Genomic DNA, 17,906 nt, shown 5'->3' on the forward strand with positions numbered 1-17,906 from the left:
GCGCAGGACACCTCGGTCCCTCCCCAGGAGCTTCCTTCCCTAAGCTGTGCTCTGGGCCCGGGCGGGTCCCAGCACTGGCCCCCAGGCTGGCCGGGGACCTCAGTGCCCACACCCAGGGCACCTGCCCACAGAAGTGCTCTGAACAACCAGTAATCCACTTGGGACTTCTGGTTCCAACTCCCGCGGCTGGCTCCCGACACCTGTGGCAGCCCAGCTCTCTGGAGCAGCTGCGAGGCGGCGGTGACCAAGGAACAAGGCTGGCCGACCTCCGCGGCCAAGGCCGGTCATGTGGCCAAAGCCTGTGCCCCGCTACCTTCAGTTCCCTGAGGGGTCCAGGACCCTGTCTCCTTCAGACGTCTTGAGAAACCGCCACTGTCTGCCTGTCCAGACCCCGGGCCCAGGTGGCAGAGCCCAAGTGAGTCCTAGGCCTGGGTTCCCCCCATACCCTGACCTTGGAGGCTCCCAGAAGATGCCTCTCCCGGTGACCTAACCGCCCCCTCCCTGTCTGGGCCTCAGTCTCCTCACCGGCACCAATAGGAGGAAGATATACAAAGAAGAGATTATGTAAATATCGAGAGTGAAAGGGTAGGGGCGGGTGGGGCCGGGCGGCTCCTTTCCTGGTCCCCAGCCCAGGGCGGAAGCACGTCTGGAGCCCTCAGACTGACCCAGGGGCCCAGAGAGCCAGGCCAAGGGGAGACCGGGGTCTTGGCCTCAGCTCCCACCCCACCCCCAGGGTTAACTTGCCTGAGGCTAGGCCCCTCCCTCCTCCTTCCCCTCTCCCTCTCTCCCTTCCCCTCCCCCTCTCCCCCTTCACCTCCTGCCTCCTCCTCCTCCCCAACTCTCCCTTCCCCTCCTCCTTCCCCCTTCCCCTCCTCCCTCCAAAAGGGATCCCCACGGAGCTGTGTCTGACAGCTCCCACCCTTCCTGAGAGGGAGCCCTCCCCCAGCGCCCACACAGCCGGCCTGCAGCAGGCACCAGCAGGAAGTCACTTGCTCCCTTACCCCACCCGGCTGTGGGGAGGAACTGGGACCCCCTGCTCCCTGCAGGGAAGCTGAGGTGCCAGGCTTGTGGCCTGGGACCTGAGGGGCTGGAATCCTGGGATTGCAAGGACAACCCTGCCTCATCCCCACTGCAGCATCCCATCCCCTTTAGGAGCCTGGCCTGGCTCCCCAGAGCAGGCTCCGGGGTGGGATCCAGGGTCTGAGCTGCAGCTTCCGGACATCCGGCTTCAGGACGTGGGCCCCCTCCCCGAGTCGCGGGCCAAGGGCCAGGAATGTGCTAACTGGGCAAGTAGGGCGCATAGGACACCTGTGGACTTTGAGAGGGGACCCGGGTGGGGCGGGGCGGCAGCGTGGGGCGGGGCCAGGCCGTGGGGAGTGAGCCGCCGCCACCTCCCAGCCACTGCTGCGCTGGCTGCAGACACAGGCAGGCACCATGAAGCTGTCTCTCCTGCCCTGGACCCTGCTGCTGCTGGTGACAGCCCCCGACCCAGGCCCCTGGCCTGCAGCAGGTACGCCCCCACGCTGCCCTTTTGTCCCCCGTCTGTCTGTCCATCTGCCCGCTGTAGTCAGACCCGGGGCAGAACTTCCCTGGGCTCAGCCTCTGTCCATCCGTCGGGCCATCTGTGACCATACTAGGGGTGCTAAGAAGAAATTCTGGGGAGCCCAGGGTCAAGGGGCTGCTGGTAGGGATGGGGGTGTCTGGGCCATGCCTACCCTAAGCTTGCTGGGAGCCAGAAGGCGGTGGCGGGCTGGGAGGGAGGTGGCCAGGGTGTGGTGAGCTCTGGAGAGCCCTTGGCCTGCACCTCAAGCGCCGATGGAGGGTGTGTTTGTACATGGAAGAGCCCCCAGCCCCACTGGGCCCCCTGCCTGGCCAGAGGCAGGATTCTGGGTCCTTCTCAGGGTGGGCTGAACCTGAGAAAGTCTAGGGGAAGGCCACGCACTCCAGAGCCGGGACCCTGGCCCCCGGGCTGGGCTGGGCTGGGCTGAGCTGGTATTTGCCAGCTCCCCGGCCTATCTCCCATCTCAGGGAAGCACCAACACCCTCCGTCCACTTATCTCACTTACAGTCATCACTGGGCCTCCTTCCCCACCCCCTCAAGCTATCATAGTCTTGGTCAATACATATTTATTGAGTGCCAGGCCCTGTGCTGGGTGAAGTAGGGCCCGTAGTGGTGGCTCAGGCCCAAGCCTGGCCCTTGACCAGCCCCTTTGGGGAATGGCAGGGAAGGGCCAGATGGGACGTGGGCCTGCACCCCACCCCAGTCTCCACCCTCCAATCTGCACAGCCAGGCCAGCTCCAGGGCGATGGGTGCCCACAGCCCCCCACCAAACCACCCTGTCCCCTCTCCTGGCCTGGCTGGGTCCTCTGCTGGAACTGTCCCTCCTCTCCCCTAAACGAAGGGGAGAACCCCTGGCCTTCTCCCCCGAGGGTGGGGCCGTAACCGGTGAGCCTGCACTGCCCAGCGGAGTGAGATGCGGCAAACTCAGCCTGGGCGCGAGCCCCTAGTGGGCCTCCACTGGGACTCTTAGTAGCCATATCCCAGACCCCAGATCGGCCAAGCCAGCGTGGTTCTTCTCCAGGCTGCCGGTCCATTGATGCTTTAGGAGTGGAGACAGGTCCCCGGCCCATGTCAAGGGGTCAGGCACGTGTAGCCATCTGAGGACGCCGTCAGGTACCGGACTTGGTAGCTGAGGGTCAGTCTGCCCAGGGGCTCCTCCCAAAAAGTTTTATGTCTGGACACATTTCCCCAAATCTCCCCTCATTCTAGCCAGTCATTCAGGCCAACTGGACTAAGAGTTACCCCACCCCACGGGCCCTATGGGTTTCCACTGGGTCCACGTGGTGGTCAGTGCAATTCCTGGCCAACTTTCTCCTGGGGATGCTTCTAACAGGCTCGAGGGGGAAAGAGATGTGGGCCCTGTACATGGGGTGGCCAGGCTGGGCACTCAGGGCCCCCTCCTCCAGGTGCCCAGGGGAGCTGCTCCCACCGTTGTGGAGTCCAGGATGGGCCGTGCTCCTGCCACCCGACCTGCTTCGGCCTGGCCAGCTGCTGCTCGGACATTCGGGACTTCTGCCTGGAGATCTTGCCCTACTCGGGCTCCATCATGGGTGGCAAGGATTTTGTGATACAGCATCTCAACTGGTCCAACCCCACTGACAGCGTGATCTGCAGGTGGGAGGCCCGAGGGCTCTGTGCACGCTGGGGCTCAGACCCACTGGCTGGTTGGGTGGAGCCCCCGGGACAGAGGACTGGGACGGCTGGCCAGATGGTTTCCCCAGGGAGGAGGCTGGGAGCCTCAGAGAGGTCAGCCCACGCTGGCCCAGCCTCTCCTGCCTCCTCCACACTCACAGCTTTAAGGAGAGCATCCAGACCCGCGGCTTCGTGGACTCCTCGGGACGAGTGCACTGTGTGTCACCCTTGCTCTATGAGACCGGCCGCATCCCCTTCACGCTCTCCATGGACAATGGCCGCTCCTTCCCACGCTCAGGCACCTGGCTGGCTGGTGAGACCCAACATGCTGGTCCAGACTGGAGGCACCAGGCCGCACCCTCCCGGGCCCAGGCCCCTCACAGGGACTTTCCGTGGCGCTAATCTATGCACACCTGGCCCACCTGCTCTGGGTGAACCTGTCCCTCTGGAGGCCCGCCCGACTCCCTGGGTGCAGGCTCCCCAAGCTCCTTTCCCCACCGCTGGCACCCATGCAGGAGTTCCAGCCCAGAGGGAGTGTGGCTCGGCCAGCCAGGGGAGGGGAGCAGCCAGGTGGAGGACAGAGGCCTGAGCATGGGTGGGGGCAGGGCCCTGCCTCTCCCAGTTCCTGCCCTTTCCTGCCGCCAGGGGGAGAGCATCGCTCCTGAGGGACTGCTGTGCTTTGTCCTTGGGAGGTCCCCACAGCTCTAAGAGCCCCGGGCCTCCTCCCCTGGACCCCCTGGGCCCTGGGCCTTCACTCACCCCTCACCCCCGCCCCCTGCCCCCTGCCCAGTGCACCCCAGCAAAGTGTCAGTGTCCGAAAAGAGCCAGCTGGTGAACGAGACCCGCTGGCAGTACTACGGCACCGCCAGCACCCAGGGTAACCTCACCCTGACCTGGAACACCTTGGCTCTGCCCACAAACTCCATCACCGTAGAGCTATGGGGCTACGAGGAGACAGGTGAGGCCAGCAGAGTAACCCTAGGCTGCCTCTGTGGGGCTTGGTGGGGTCAGGAGTTTGGGGCTTGCAGAGATGGGAGAAAGGGGATTCCAGGTGGGGGTAATCCAGGTGGGGATTTCTAGTGGGAAGAGTGCAGGCAAGAAAGGGGAACTGGCTGGAGCAGCACAGGGAAGCTGGGGAGCCCTGGCTGTTTGGGTACCAGCTCTAGGAGGAGGTGTGGCCATTCTCCGCTCCTGGATACAAGGCTTATCCTGGAAACAGAAAAGGCTTGCTCTGCCCCATCCTCTCTGAGCCCCTGGATGGATGGCTGGCCCTGGGCCTGGCTCCCTCCCCAAACAGGGCAGGGCCTCCTATGGTGGTCATCTGTCTACCCTTCTGTCCATCTACCAGGCTTCTCTGAGCACCAAAGACCGGCACCCCACCCCCCCACCCCATGCCCCGGGGTTCCTCGGACTCGGACAGGCCCGGGGGCTGACAAGGCCTTCTCTCCCCCAGGGAAGCCGTACTCCCGGGAGTGGACGGCAGCGTGGTCATACCTGTACTCCTTGGCCACAAGCATCACCAACTCCGGCTCCTTCACCTTCACACCAAAACCTGCACCTCAAGACTACCAGAGGTGGAAAGTGGGTGCCCTTCGCATTGTCAACAGCAAACACCACGCAGGGGAGAAGTAAGGGCCGCCCTGCAGCAGATGGGCTGGGGCCTGTCTGCCTGCTGCCCCCACGCTAGATGGGGAGCCAGGGCCGAGGGCAGGAAGGGTGGTCCCTAGTGTGCATGTGTCCCCATAGGGACGTGCACGCACTCTGGAGCAACGAGCACGCGCTAGCCTGGCACCTGGGCGATGACTTCCGGGCAGACCCTGTGGCCTGGGCCCGAGCTCAGTGCCTGGCCTGGGAGGAGCTGGAGGACCAGCTGCCCAACTTCCTGGAGGAGGTGCCCGACTGCCCCTGCACCCTGGCCCAGGCCCAGGCTGACTCTGGCCGCTTCCAAGTGAGCCCCCACCCCAGTCAGGGCCCAGGAGGGAGCGAGGGGACAGGCGGGGCCAGCTGCCCCAACTAGGCACACGGCTGTGCCGTCCAAGGCAGTGCAGGGGGAGGTAGGTAGAGACCTGGGAGGTAAGGCTGGGGTCTGAGGGCCCAGGGCCCCAGAGGGGTTGGCTCCCAGGGAGGGGATGACAGAGCGCAAAGCCAGTGCAGGGGACAGCAACCAGCCGCTCTGCAGGCAGACTACGGCTGTGACATCGAGCACGGCAGCGTGTGCACCTATCACCCAGGGGCTGTGCACTGCGTTCGCTCCGTGCAAGCCAGGTGAGCACGGAGACGGTGGGCAGGGTGCGGGGTGGGGGCTGGGGGCAGGGTGCCAAGGCGGCCCTGACCTGTCTGTGTCCCCAGCCCCCTATATGGCTCAGGCCAGCAGTGCTGCTACACGGCGGCAGGCACACAGCTCCTGACAGCCGACTCCACCAGTGGCAGCACCCCAGACCGTGGCCACGACTGGGGCGCACCCCCATACCGCGTGCCGCCCCGCGTGCCGGGCCTCTCCCACTGGATCTACGACGTCATCAGCTTCTACTATTGCTGCCTCTGGGCGCCCGAGTGCTCCCGCTACATGCAGAGGCGGCCCTCCAGCGACTGCCACAGCTACCAGCCCCCGCGCCTGGGTGGGTGCTGCCTGGGCAGGTGCTGGCCAGGGCGAGGCGCCAGGCAGGGCGGGGCCAGGGCAACCTGCCTGACCCTCCGCTCTCCACAGCCTCCGCTTTCGGGGACCCGCACTTTGTCACCTTCGATGGCACCAACTTCACATTCAACGGACGCGGCGAGTATGTGCTGCTGGAGGCCTCTGGGACTGACCTGAGGTTGCAGGCGCGGGCCCAGACCAGGATGACGCCCGAGGGTGAGGCTGGGCCCTGGGGCTCTGGGTGGCTCAGGGTCATCCCTGGGGAGGGGGAGGCTGAGCCGAGTGGACCCCATTTTGCACCCATCATCCCAGGCTCTCAGGACCGAGGCACAGGGCTGACTGCTGTGGCTGTCCAGGAGGGCAACTCAGATGTGGTAGAGGTCCGGCTGAGGGATGGGGCGGGGGCCCTGCAGGTGCTGCTGAACCAGGAGGTGCTCAGCTTCAAGGAGCAAAGCTGGATGGACCTGAAGGGTGAGTGGGATGGTGGGGGCCCCACTCCCCTGCCCTCCCCACCGGGGCCTCCACACCTCTCTCTGGCCCTGGCAGAAAGCAGGCCGTGTCCAGGGCGCAGATGGGGAGGTGGAGTCAGGGCGTGAGGGCCGACAGGCAACCCCCACGCACGGCCCTGGTATGGGGGCCCCCTTTAGGGCCTGGGCACCTCAGATCCACCACCCGGGGTGGTGGAGTGTCATAGCAGGCTGGGCCCTGGGGACACCCTCCCTTGCCCCTGAGCCCATGGGTGCCGGCCCATGCATCCCGGGGCTCTGGGGTCACGGCAAGGTGCCCACAGGGGCGGCCCTGACCCCAGCTCCCCCTGTGTCCAGGCATGTTCCTGTCAGTAGCTGCTGGGGACAGAGTATCAGTCATGCTGTCATCAGGGGCCGGCCTGGAGGTCAGCGTCCAGGGTCCGTTCCTGAGTGTGGCGGTCCTGCTGCCCGCTAAGTTCCTGACCCACACACGAGGCCTCCTTGGGACACTCAATGACAACCCCTCAGACGACTTCACCCTGCGCAGCGGCCAGGTCCTGCCCCCCAGTGCCAGTTCCCGAGAACTGTTCCAGTTTGGGGCTGACTGTGAGTGACCACAGGCTGGAGGGGAGGGGGCACCATGCTGGGGGGTGCTCAGTGGAGGTGTGTGTGTGGGAGCCCGCAGGCCTTCCCACCAGCCAGGCCTGCTGCTGTCTCCCTAGGGGCTGTGGAGAACGCCTCCTCCCTGCTCACCTACGACTCCAAGTTCCTCGTGGAAAATTTCCTGCTCCAGCCCAAGCATGACCCCGGTTTCCTGCCCCTCTTCCCCGAGGAGACCACCTCCAGCCCCAGCCTGGAGAGTGAGGCGGCCAAACTGTGTGGGGACAACAATTTCTGCAACTTCGACGTGGCGGCCACCGGGAGCCTGAGCGTGGGCAACGCCACGCTGTTGGTCCACAGGCAGCACCTGCTTCGCGCGCAGAGCCTGCAGCCCGGTGAGGGCGGTGGTGGGTGAGGGCGGCGGGCACTGGGTGCTGGGACACGGCCCCCCAGGCTGGTGGCTGTGGTCAGCAGCTCAGGCCTGTCGTCTGTGCCCCACCCCTGCCCCAGTGGTGTCCTGTGGCTGGCTGCCTCCGCCCTCCAACGGGCACAAGGAGGGCATGAGGTACCTGGTGGGCTCCACTGTCCACTTCCACTGCGACAGCGGCTACAGCCTGGCCGGGGCCGAGGCCAGCACCTGCCAGACTGATGGCACCTGGTCCCAGCCCACCCCGACTTGCCAGCGAGGTGAGGATGCCCCGCCCACCTACCGGCCCCTCCCACCAGCTCTCGGCCTGCCCCCAGCATTGCCCCGCCCACGCGCCCGCCCCGCTTACGTGCCCTGCACGTGTGCGCCCACCCACGCCTTACGCCCTGCCGCCTCTCTAGGACGGAGCTACGCGGTGCTGCTGGGCGTCATCTTTGGAGGCCTGGCGGTGGTGGCCCTCGTCGCGCTCGTCTACGTGCTCCTATGCCGCAGGAAGAGCAACACGTGAGACCCCCGCCCTCCCAGACCCCCGTCTGCCCCTCCTAGGCTCTGTGCCCCTCCTAGGCTCTCCTGGCGTCCCGGGGCGCGGGTGGGACCACCGGGCCTGCTCTAGACCCAGCCTCTGTTGCAGGGCCGTCTGGGATTCGCAACCCTGAGGGAAGCACGCTTGTCCGGCGGCCAAGGGCACACAGGACCTCCCCGGGGCCAAAGACCAGCCTCCCAAACTCCCAAGAATGTGCACCCCAGTACTTGGATCCACAAATCCCTACCACCATACACCTGGGACACGGACACCTGAACCTGAGCTTTTAAAGCCCGGTGCCCTGCTCTGTCACCAAAGACCCGGACCTTGAGTGGTCACTGTGGAGTTCCCGAGGCTCTGTTCCCCACATACCCCTCTTAATTCCCCAGGCCCGAGACTCCGTACCCTTGAATTCTGAGGCATGTCTCCCGAGCCCTAATACTCCAGCACCTGATATTCAAAGGCCAGTACCAGTACCTCAGATCCCTTGCCCATGATGCTGATTCCCAGTATACTGAGTCGTGGTGCCCCAACAGGGGGCCCCAGGGCCGAGCTGCCTTGATTCCCAGACCCTGGGCCTGGCCTGAGACTGTAGGTGGGTCCAGACTTGGGTGTGGAGAGTCACCCTCTAAGCTCCAGGCTTGTAATTCTAAGTCTCTGGAACATCTCCTGAAACACCCCTCCCTGCCTGTTGGGGGAGAAAACAAGCCTTTGGTGCTCCTTCCCTGGTGTCCTCATGCTCGTGCTGCACCTCGGTTCCGGGGAGTCCCACGGTTGCCCTGTGCGGTCCACAGCACCCAGAGCAACCTGGGTCTGAGGCCTTCGTCCACCGGCAGGTCACCTGGGACCGGTCTCTCCCCAGCCTCTGTCTCTCCATCTGTAAAGTGGGATCTAGAACAATGACCATGTTGTGGCGGGGAGGGGAAGCGTTCTCCATGGGGTGCTACGCTGGGCACTCAAGAGAAGGGACAGGGCTGGGCGGCCCACCCTCCCCCAATGTAGGGAGCAAGCAAGCTGGCAGCCTGGCCCTGGGCCCCCCACCCTGCCCTGTCACAGCCCCAGAGGCAGTCTGGTAATGCGATGCCCAACTGGTCCCGGTCCCTGAGCCCTTTGCCCAGGAGTGTCCAGAAGCTAGTACAGGGCCCAGGCCTCATGCCATCACTGCCCCGTTTGTAGCAAGGGTGCTGAATGGGGGCTGTGGGCAGGCCTGGGCAGGGTAGGATGGGGTCAGATTTGCATCATAGGTGTTAGATGGAGAAAGCACCCGGGAGTGTGGGGTTGGAGGTTGGCGCCGCCTGGCCAGGGCGGGCAGCTCTGCCTGAGAGGAGTGAGGGGCAGGGGGTTGCCCACGAGATCTGGAGCCCTGGTTGGGAGGCTGAGTGAAGCCCCTTCACCGCAGCACCAAGAGTGGCCACGTGGGGGCAGCAGAGGGTAAGAACAGTGGAGGCGGAGGCTACACAGGGACCCAGGCCATCAGGGAGAGCAGTGCAGTTGGGCCAGCAGGCTTGTGGTCACAACCCCGGCCAAGGTTCATGCAGACCCACCTCTTCGTCTCCCTCATCTGGGGGGGTGACCTCGAGTCGTCCCCCAGTCTCAGAGGTTGCATGGGTTACTCAAGGTCGTCCAGCTGGCACTGACCACTTGGATCGGAGGCCAGGCCTCCCTACCTCCTCAGCCTCACCTTTGGCAGAGGGGTGGGCAGGGGCAGCGGCAGATCCCGTCTGCAGGGATTCCTGGAGTGTGCACAGTGGGGCACATTTGAACAGAGCTAAGACGAGATTGGGGGGCTGGGAGTCCTGGGGGTGGTGCTGAGGAGACTCTGGTGGAGGCGGATGGGGTCAGTGCTTCTTGTCTTTCCAGACCCCACCCACCTCCCCCCAACCTCTGGGCTTCCAGCTCAGGACAGGGGGGCTGAGGGCCCACCCTTTGGCCCCTGGGCAGGTACTTTCCTCTCTGCAGATGAGGTAAGGCAGGGCTGGCCTCCCACCAACCTGAGCTCCAGTGCCTCCTTGCCGAGCCAGGCTGGGCCAGGCCCTTGACGGTGGGTGAGGGTCAGGTCCTGGTCAGAGCAGGAGGGCAGGGGCAGCATCACTGCTCCCAGACTGGCCTCAGAGGTGTGATGGTCAGAGAGCTTTCCAGGTAGAGGAACAGCCTGGGCAAAGGCTCAGAGGATGGGCAGTGCACTCAGGTCTGAGGAGTAACGTGGAGGGCAGCAGTAGAGGTGCCTCCCCTGCCAGGCTTCATCCTGAAAGTAAAGCATGGCCTCCCTCAGGCCCCCTACCCTACTCTTGTCCCTGTAAGGTAGGCCCTGGAGCTGCCCTGGCAGGAGAAGGGCTACATCGTGGCCCTGGCCCCAGACGTCAGGCCTTCCCAGTGCCAGGGGCCGGCCAGGCTGGGAAGCCCCAACACCTGGCAGGGGTTTTCCCAGGGACCCGTCAGGAGTCTGGGGTGCTGCAGGGCCTGTGTGAGGGCACAAGATCCCAGAGCTGGGCAGAGACTCCCTAGAAACATCAACGGTAGGCACCCTGGCCTCAGAGAGGTGGTCTCCCCAAACCACAGCCCCAGGGAGTGACGGCACCAGAACCCAGCGGCCAGTCCCCTGTCCCTTGTACTAGTTGGGATTTTGAGGACAGTAATCCAGGGACTTGGAAATGCAGGTAATGAGAGAGCTGGGAAGTGAAATAGGAGCCAGCGAGGGACAAAGGGTGGGGGAGGCCAAGGAGCCAGGCCAGGTCCCCAAGAAAGAGAACATGCGGTTGTGTGGGGCCCTCACCACAGAGGCAGTTGCCCCACCAACAGAGGCCTCTAGCCTCCCGAGGAGGGGAAACACCACTTCCCCTCCAGCCTCCCACTTGGGCCTCCTGTTGGCTGAACAGTGGGAAGGGGCTGATGTGGGGGGAAGGGACCAATGTGGGGAGTAGGGACCCCTCTGCCAGGCTGCTTCCTCCCACAAAGCCCCAGGTGACCGAGTCCCTGCCCTGGGCCAGGCCTCTGCTGGGAGACCCCTGTCCCCATGGTCCATGCTGCTCTGGAGGAGGGTGTGATCGGTGTAGTGCATTGTGGGAGCAGGAGGCCAGGTGGGTGCTTCTTGGAGGAGTCTGGTTCCAGCTGAATTTCAGAGGACAGAAGCCATTAGAGAAGTGAGGTCCAGTAGGTACTCTGCAGCCACACAGGCCGGGTGCCCTTCCGAAAGCACTGGACTACATTCCCCAGCACCCTTTGCAGTCGGTGCAGTCATGTGCCTGGTTTCTAGCAGGAGGGGGTGGGGCAGTTCCAGGGCTGGTCCTTAACACCTCCACAGGCAACCCCCTGCAGGCCCTTCCCCCTGCTCCCGATGTTGCACAGGTGACTGGAAGCCATGCCAACCTAGGTCCCTAGCATGTGGAAGGATCTCCCCATCCCCACCTGTTCACCCATCCAGTACTGCTTTGGGAACAAAAAATAAACTTCCCTTGTGAGTAAGCCATAGTACATTTTGGGGTCTATGTGTTGCAGCAATTGGTCCCCTGAACTATACACAACAGGCAGAGATGTGAAAAGATGGCCTTATGTTTTTCATCAGTGTTGAAGATAAATACTATGTGCAAAAGGTTTTAAAAAATTCAGTGGATCTTCCAATGTTCATAGCAGCGTTATTCACGATAGCCAAAAGGTGGAGGCAGCTTAAGTGTCCATCAACAGGTGAATGGATAATCACATGTGGTCTGTCTGTACAATGGAATATTATCGGGTCATAAAAAGGAAGGATATTCTGACCACTGCTACAACATGGATGAACCTTGAGGACATTATACTGAGTGAAGTAAGCCAGACACAAAAGGACAAATACAGCATGATTCCACTTACATGAGGTCCCTAGAGCAAATTCATAGAGACAGAGGGTAGAATAGAGGTTGCCAGGGGCTGTGGAGGGGAAATGGGGAGCTGTTGTTTTTGGCAAGTTCCCTGACCAGGGATTGAACCCGGGCCGTGGCAGTGAAAGCACCAAATTCTAACTACCAGACCACCAGGGAACTCCTGGGAGCTGTCAATTAATGGGGACAGTTTCAGTTTGGGAACATGAAAAGGTCGAGAGGGGTGGTGGTGATGGTTGTGCAACCATGTGAATGTACTTAATGCCACTGTGCTGGACCCTTAGAAATGGTTAAGACGGTAAAGTTTTTGTTATTTGTTTTATTTTTTTAATTTATTTATATGTTTTTGCCTGCGTTGGGTGTTCATTGCTGCGCACGGGCTTTCTGTAGTTGCGGCGAGCGGGAGCTACTCTTCATTGTGGTGCGCGGGCCTCTCATTGCGGTGGCTTCTCTTGTTATGGAGCACGGGCTCTAGGCACGTGGGCTTCAGTAGTTGTGGCTCGTGGGCTCAGTAGTTGTGGCACGCAGGCTGTAGAGCACAGGCTCAGTAGTTGTGGCGCACGGGCTTAGTTGCTCCACGGCATGTGGGATCTTCCCAGACCAGGGCTCGAACCCGTGTCCCCTGCATTGGCAGGCGGATTCCCAACCACTGACCCACCAGGGGAGTCCTGTGTTATTTGTATTTTACTACAATTAGAAAAGTTTAAAACTCAAACAGAGGAATTTACTTAGTCATTGCCCAGGTGGTGGGCAGTCTTGCTTCTTCAAACGCTGTTGTGCTTGGTAAGTAAGTTCGGGTTCACCTGTAGGGCAAATTCACACAAGATGATGGGCTGGGGTTTTTGTTTTTGTTTTTTTAATTTATTTATATTATTTATTTTTGGCTGTGTTGAGTCTTTGTTGCTGCACCCTGGCTTTCTCTAGTTGTGGCGAGCCAGGGCTTCTCATTGCGGTGGCTTCTCTGGTTGTGGAGCATGGGCTCTAGACACGCGGGCTCAGTAGTTGTGGCTCACGGACTCTAGAGCGCAGGCTCAGTGGTTGTGGCGCATGGGCCTAGTTGCTCCACGGCATGTGGGATCTTCCCAGACCAGGGCTTGAACCCGTGTCCCCTGCATTGGCTGGCAGATTCCTAACCACTGCGCCACCGGGGAAGTCTGATGGGCTGGTTAAACGACACATTTGTTTTCCTCCTAGAGTTGTACCCGCTGACACTCACCACCAACCTACGCGATTGCCAGGCCCCCTACACCCTCATCAGCGTAAGGAGCCTTCAGATTTTTTGCTCTTTGTCAGTTAGTGAAACACACTGTGGGGCCTCCGTCAGGCTGACCGGCATTCCCAGAATTCCCTTCCCAATGTGTTTTGGGTTAGGACCACAAGAGAGATTCCTGTGCAGGATTGGGAGGGCGGAAGGGAATTGGCAACCTCTTTTGTAAGTCACACTCCTTGTGGCGCGCCTGCTGACCCAGCTCATCAAGCACCAGCGGAATCCAGGCAACTACTCCACCTCCTCCCAGTCCACCCTCAGTCCATTCTCCTGGGTCAGGTGTGTGACAAAGCAGTCCAGCTGCTACAAGAAACCTTCGTCGCCCTTGGCAACAAGAAGGGATGTGGGCTTCAGGCCATCCTCGTGGGCTCCAGTCAGCTCTGGATCCTCCCTCCACTTTCCATGCATCTTCCCTCCTGACTCTGCCTCATGGACCTCAGGCTGCAGCATCCCATGGGAGACAGTAGCCTTACAGGGACCCCTTGCCCAGTTCCCATGGTGTGGGCCCTGCTTCTTTGATGGAACTCTGCTAAATAAAGTATAAGTGTAAGCAAGAGAGTGCACTGCTCAGGGTACAGCTTGTGAGCATGCCCAGTGAACCACCACTCTGGTCACCCCTAACATTTTCTCTATCAGACACTGTCCTCTCCCTCCTTCTCAGGTCAACCACCAATTTCTCACCCCATAGGCGAGTTCTGCCTGGTTTGTCCTTCACACAGGTGGAATCCTAGAGTTTTTCTGAGTATTATTTCAGCTAATGAATTTGTTTATCCATTTCCCTGTTGAGGCGCTTTGGGGTGGTTTTCAGTTTGGAGCTATAATGGCTAGTGCTGTAAACATTCTTGTATGTGTCTCTTTTTTTTTTTTTTTTGCGGTACGCGGGCCTCTCACTGCTGTGGCCTCTCCCGTTGCGGAGCACAGGCTCCGGACGCGCAGGCTCACCGGCCATGGCTCACGGGCCCAACCGCTCCGCGGCATGTGGGATCTTCCCGGACCGGGGCACGAACCCGTGTCCCCTGCATCGGCAGGCGGACTCTCAACCACTGCGCCACCAGGGAAGCCCGTATGTGTCTTTCGATGCACAGATGTGTTACCGAACCAAACGTGGGTCTGCTCGCCTTCATGCAGTAAAGCCAATCTACTGACACCAAGTTGTGCTGAAGGAAAGTGCAGCATTTATTGCAAGACCAAGCAAGGAGTCTAGGTAGCTAATGCTCAGAAGGCCCGAACTCCCTGACGGCTTTCAGGGAAAGGTTTTATTTTATTATTAATTCATTTATTTATTTGGTTGCACCAGGTTTTAGTTGCAGTTTGCCAGCTCCTTAGTTGCAGCACGTGGACTCCTTAATTGTGGCATGCAGACTCTTAGTTGCAGCATGCATGTGGGATCTAGTTCCCTGACCAGGGATTGAACCTGGGTCCCCTGCATTGGGAGTGTGGAGTCTTATCCACTGCGCCACCAGGGAAGTCCCTCAGGGAAAGGTTTTAAAGACAGGGTGAGGGAGGGAGGTTTCAGGGTGCGTGGTCAGGTCGTGGACATTTTTCTGATGGGTTGGTGGTGAGGTAATTGGGAGTCAACATCGTCATCCTTCTGGTTCCAACTGGTCTGGGGTCTATGTGCTAGTGGGCAGCATGCAGTTAACTTCTTCCACCTGGTGGGGGTTTTAGTATCTGCGAAATGGCTCAAAGGACATAGCTCAGAATATTATTTGTAGCCCTTGAGGAGTAACTGAAGGTCCTTGACTTTGTTTAATGGCTAAACTATTATTATTTTGTCTTGCTTGGCTATTCTCCTTTCTTTCTGTATTTGTCACTTCTCTGATTAAATGTATTCTCAGAAACTCAGGGAAGGCCTTGGAGACTAAAGTTTTTCTATAGACAGAGAGGCAGGCGGAGGACATTGGAAGGAGCAGGGCCTATTCCAGGAAGGCCCCATAGGGTCCTGGTCAGTTACAGACATATGCATTTATATTGGGTAAGTTCCTAGGAGTAGCATTGCTGGGCATGAGGTAGGAGTGTGGTAGTTTTAGTAGGTAATATTGGTTTTCCAAAGTAGTTTTACCAGTTGATGTTCCCACCTGCAGCGAATGGCAATTCCATTTTGCCATATATTTTTATTTTTTAAAAAAACAACCGCTGTATTTGTACTTTGTTTATAGAAGTGGAATGTTAGTGTGGGATCTTAGTTCCCCAACCAGGGGTCAAATCCATACCCCCTGCAGTGGAAGTGTGGAGTCTTAACCACTGGACTGCAAGGGAAGTCCCCATTTTGCCGTATTTTTGCCAACACTTGGCATTGTTGGTCTGTTGGATTTTGGCTGTTCTGATGGGTATATGGTGGTAGCATATTGTGGATTTATTTTGCTCTTTTTTTTTGACAACTAGTGAAGCTGTGCATTTCTTTGTATGTTCATTGGCCATCCAGAGCTCCTCTTTTATGAGATGTGTTCACGTCTTTTGCCATTTTCCATCAGGTTATCTATCTAGAGCTCTCTAATTGATTTTTAGGAGTTCTTTATTCTGGGTAAGAGTTTATTGTCAGATATAAGCACTGCAGATGCTCTCGTATTCCATGGGTTGCCTTTTCACTATTTTAATGTCTTCTGTTGAACAGAAGTTCTTAATTTTTCTATAGGTCAGTTTATCCATTTTTTTCTTTTGCAGTTAGTACTTTTTGTGTCCTGTTTAAGAAACACGTGCCTTCTCCCAAGTCACAAAGCTGTTCTGTATTTTCCTATAAAAGTATTATTGTGTGATATTTCATAATTAGATCTGCCAACCATCTGGAATGATTTTTTGTGCATGGTGTGAGGTAGGAGTCAGGATACACATTTTTCATCTGGCTGTCTGATTGACTTAGCACTGTTTATTGAAACAGCATTCTTTTCCCACTGCACTGCCGTGTCTCCTCCGTCAAAGGTCAGGTGACTTTCTGTTCTGTCCCATTGCCCAGTTTATTTTTTAAATTTTATTTATTTATTTTTGGCTGCATTGGGTTTTCGTTGCTGCGTGGGCTTTCTCTAGTTACGGTGAGCAGGGGCTACTCTTCTTTGCAGTAAGCGGGCATCTCATTGTGGTTGCTTCTCTTGTTGCGGAACATGGGCTCTAGGCACACGGGCTTAAGTAGTTGTGGCGCATGGGCTCAGTAGTTGTGGCGCATGGGCTCAATAGTTGTGGCTCGCGGGCTCTAGAGCACAGGCTCAGTAGTTGTGACGCACGGGCTTAGTTGCTCCATGGCATGTGGGATCCTCCTGGACCAGGGATCGAACCTGTGTCCCCTGCATTGGCAGGTGGATTCTTAAACACTGCACCACCAGGGAAGCCCTGCCCAGTTTATTTTTGCACCAATACCAAATGGCCTTAATTACCATAGCTTGTTCATGACATCTGGTAATGTGAGTCCTCCTTTATGTTCTTTTTTTTTTAATTGGCCATATCTTTCCTTTCTTTTTAATATTTTTATTTATTTATTTGGCTGCACTGGGTCTTAGTTGCAGCATGCGGGATCTTTGTTGTGGCATGCGGGATCTTTTTCTTTAGCTGTAGCACATGGGATCTTTAGGTGTGGCATGCGGGATCTAGTTCCCTGACCAGGGATCAAACCCAGGCCTCTTGCATTGGAAGCTTGGAGTCTTAACCACTGGACCACCAGGGAGGTCCCTCTCCTTCATGTTCTTCCTCAAGATTGCCTGGGCTAGTCCTGGTCCTTGGTGTTTCCATATGAATTTTAGAATCAGCTTGCCAATTTCCACACACACACACACACATACACACACACAAACCTGTGAGGATGTTTATTAGGATTGCATTGGATTTATAGGTGAATGTGGGGAGAATTGGCATCTTCACAGCACTAAGCCTTCTAGTCCATGAATGTAGTATAATCCTCCATTTATTCGTTTTCTTCAAATTCTTCGGTTATAGTTTGCAGTGTTCAGTGTAGAGGTCTTGCATACTTGTTAGTTTTACTTCTAGGCATGGATTTTTTTTTTAATGCTATTGTAACTGATTTCAGTTCAAAAAAGTGTTTTCTATTTGTGAATGATGTAGAAATATCATTGATTTTTGTATATTTTCCTTGATTCCAGTGATCTTGTTCAGTTGACTTAATTCTAACAGTTTACCTGTTAAGTATCTACAAATATTGACAGTTTTATGTCCTCCTTTCCAATTATACCTTTTGTTCTTTTTTCTCACCTTATTGCCCTGGCAAGGACTTCTCTTTCAGTACGGAAAGGAAATGATGAAAGCTAGCAATGCATGTTTCCATCTCAAAAGGAATTGGTCTCAATCTCAAAAGGAAGGCTTGTATGTTTTACCATGAAGTATGATGTTTACTGTAGGGTTTTGTAGCCGCAACTTATAAAATGAAGGAAGTTTTCTTCTATTTCTAGTTACTGAGAATTTTTATTGTGAAAGTTGGCAGATTTTATCAAATGCTTTTCTGCATTTATTGAGATGGTGAATGATTTTTCTTCTTTATTCTATTAGCATGTTAATACAGTGAATTGCATTGCTTGATTTTGTAATGTTCAACCAATCACGCATTCCCAGAATAAACCCAGATTGGTAGTGATGAATTTCTATATATGAATTTGGCTTGCTCAGATTTCATTTAGGAATCTTGCATCTGTGCATGAATGAAATCACCCTCTACTTTTCTTTCATGAAGTTTCTTTGTCAGGTTTTGTTCTCAGGATTATGCTGGCCTTATTAAAAGTTGGGCAGTGTTTTCTCTGTTCTGTTCTCAGGAAGAGTTAGTGTAAGACTGGTGTTTTTTGTTGCATCAGTGTTTGGAAGCGTTCACAGAGGAAGCCTTTGGGCTGGAGCCGTTTGCTTTGTCCCTGTGGATCTCATTGTTTTTTTCATTGGCGCATTTATCAGTGAGGTTGAGCAATTCTTTATATGTTGAAATGGCGATTTGTAGTTCTCTTTCTGTG

At 57.4% G+C, this 17,906-nt stretch overlaps 1 protein-coding gene across 1 annotated transcript; it reads left to right on the top strand.

Annotated features, from left to right (window-relative positions):
• The first annotated feature begins 1,377 nt into the window (after positions 1-1,377).
• SUSD2 (sushi domain containing 2) lies at positions 1,378-16,290 on the top strand. Its single transcript, XM_049698468.1, has 15 exons — positions 1,378-1,510; positions 2,968-3,175; positions 3,355-3,506; positions 3,984-4,151; positions 4,647-4,821; positions 4,940-5,141; positions 5,373-5,458; positions 5,543-5,811; positions 5,901-6,044; positions 6,141-6,299; positions 6,653-6,901; positions 7,018-7,290; positions 7,406-7,582; positions 7,724-7,826; positions 7,954-16,290. The coding sequence occupies exons 1-15, from the start codon at positions 1,435-1,437 to the stop codon at positions 7,976-7,978; spliced, it is 2,466 nt and encodes an 821-aa protein (XP_049554425.1). The 5' UTR covers positions 1,378-1,434; the 3' UTR covers positions 7,979-16,290.
• Positions 16,291-17,906: the final 1,616 nt, after the last annotated feature.

Source organism: Orcinus orca, chromosome 15 (genome assembly GCF_937001465.1).
Source record: "Orcinus orca chromosome 15, mOrcOrc1.1, whole genome shotgun sequence".
Lineage (NCBI taxonomy): Eukaryota > Metazoa > Chordata > Mammalia > Artiodactyla > Delphinidae > Orcinus > Orcinus orca.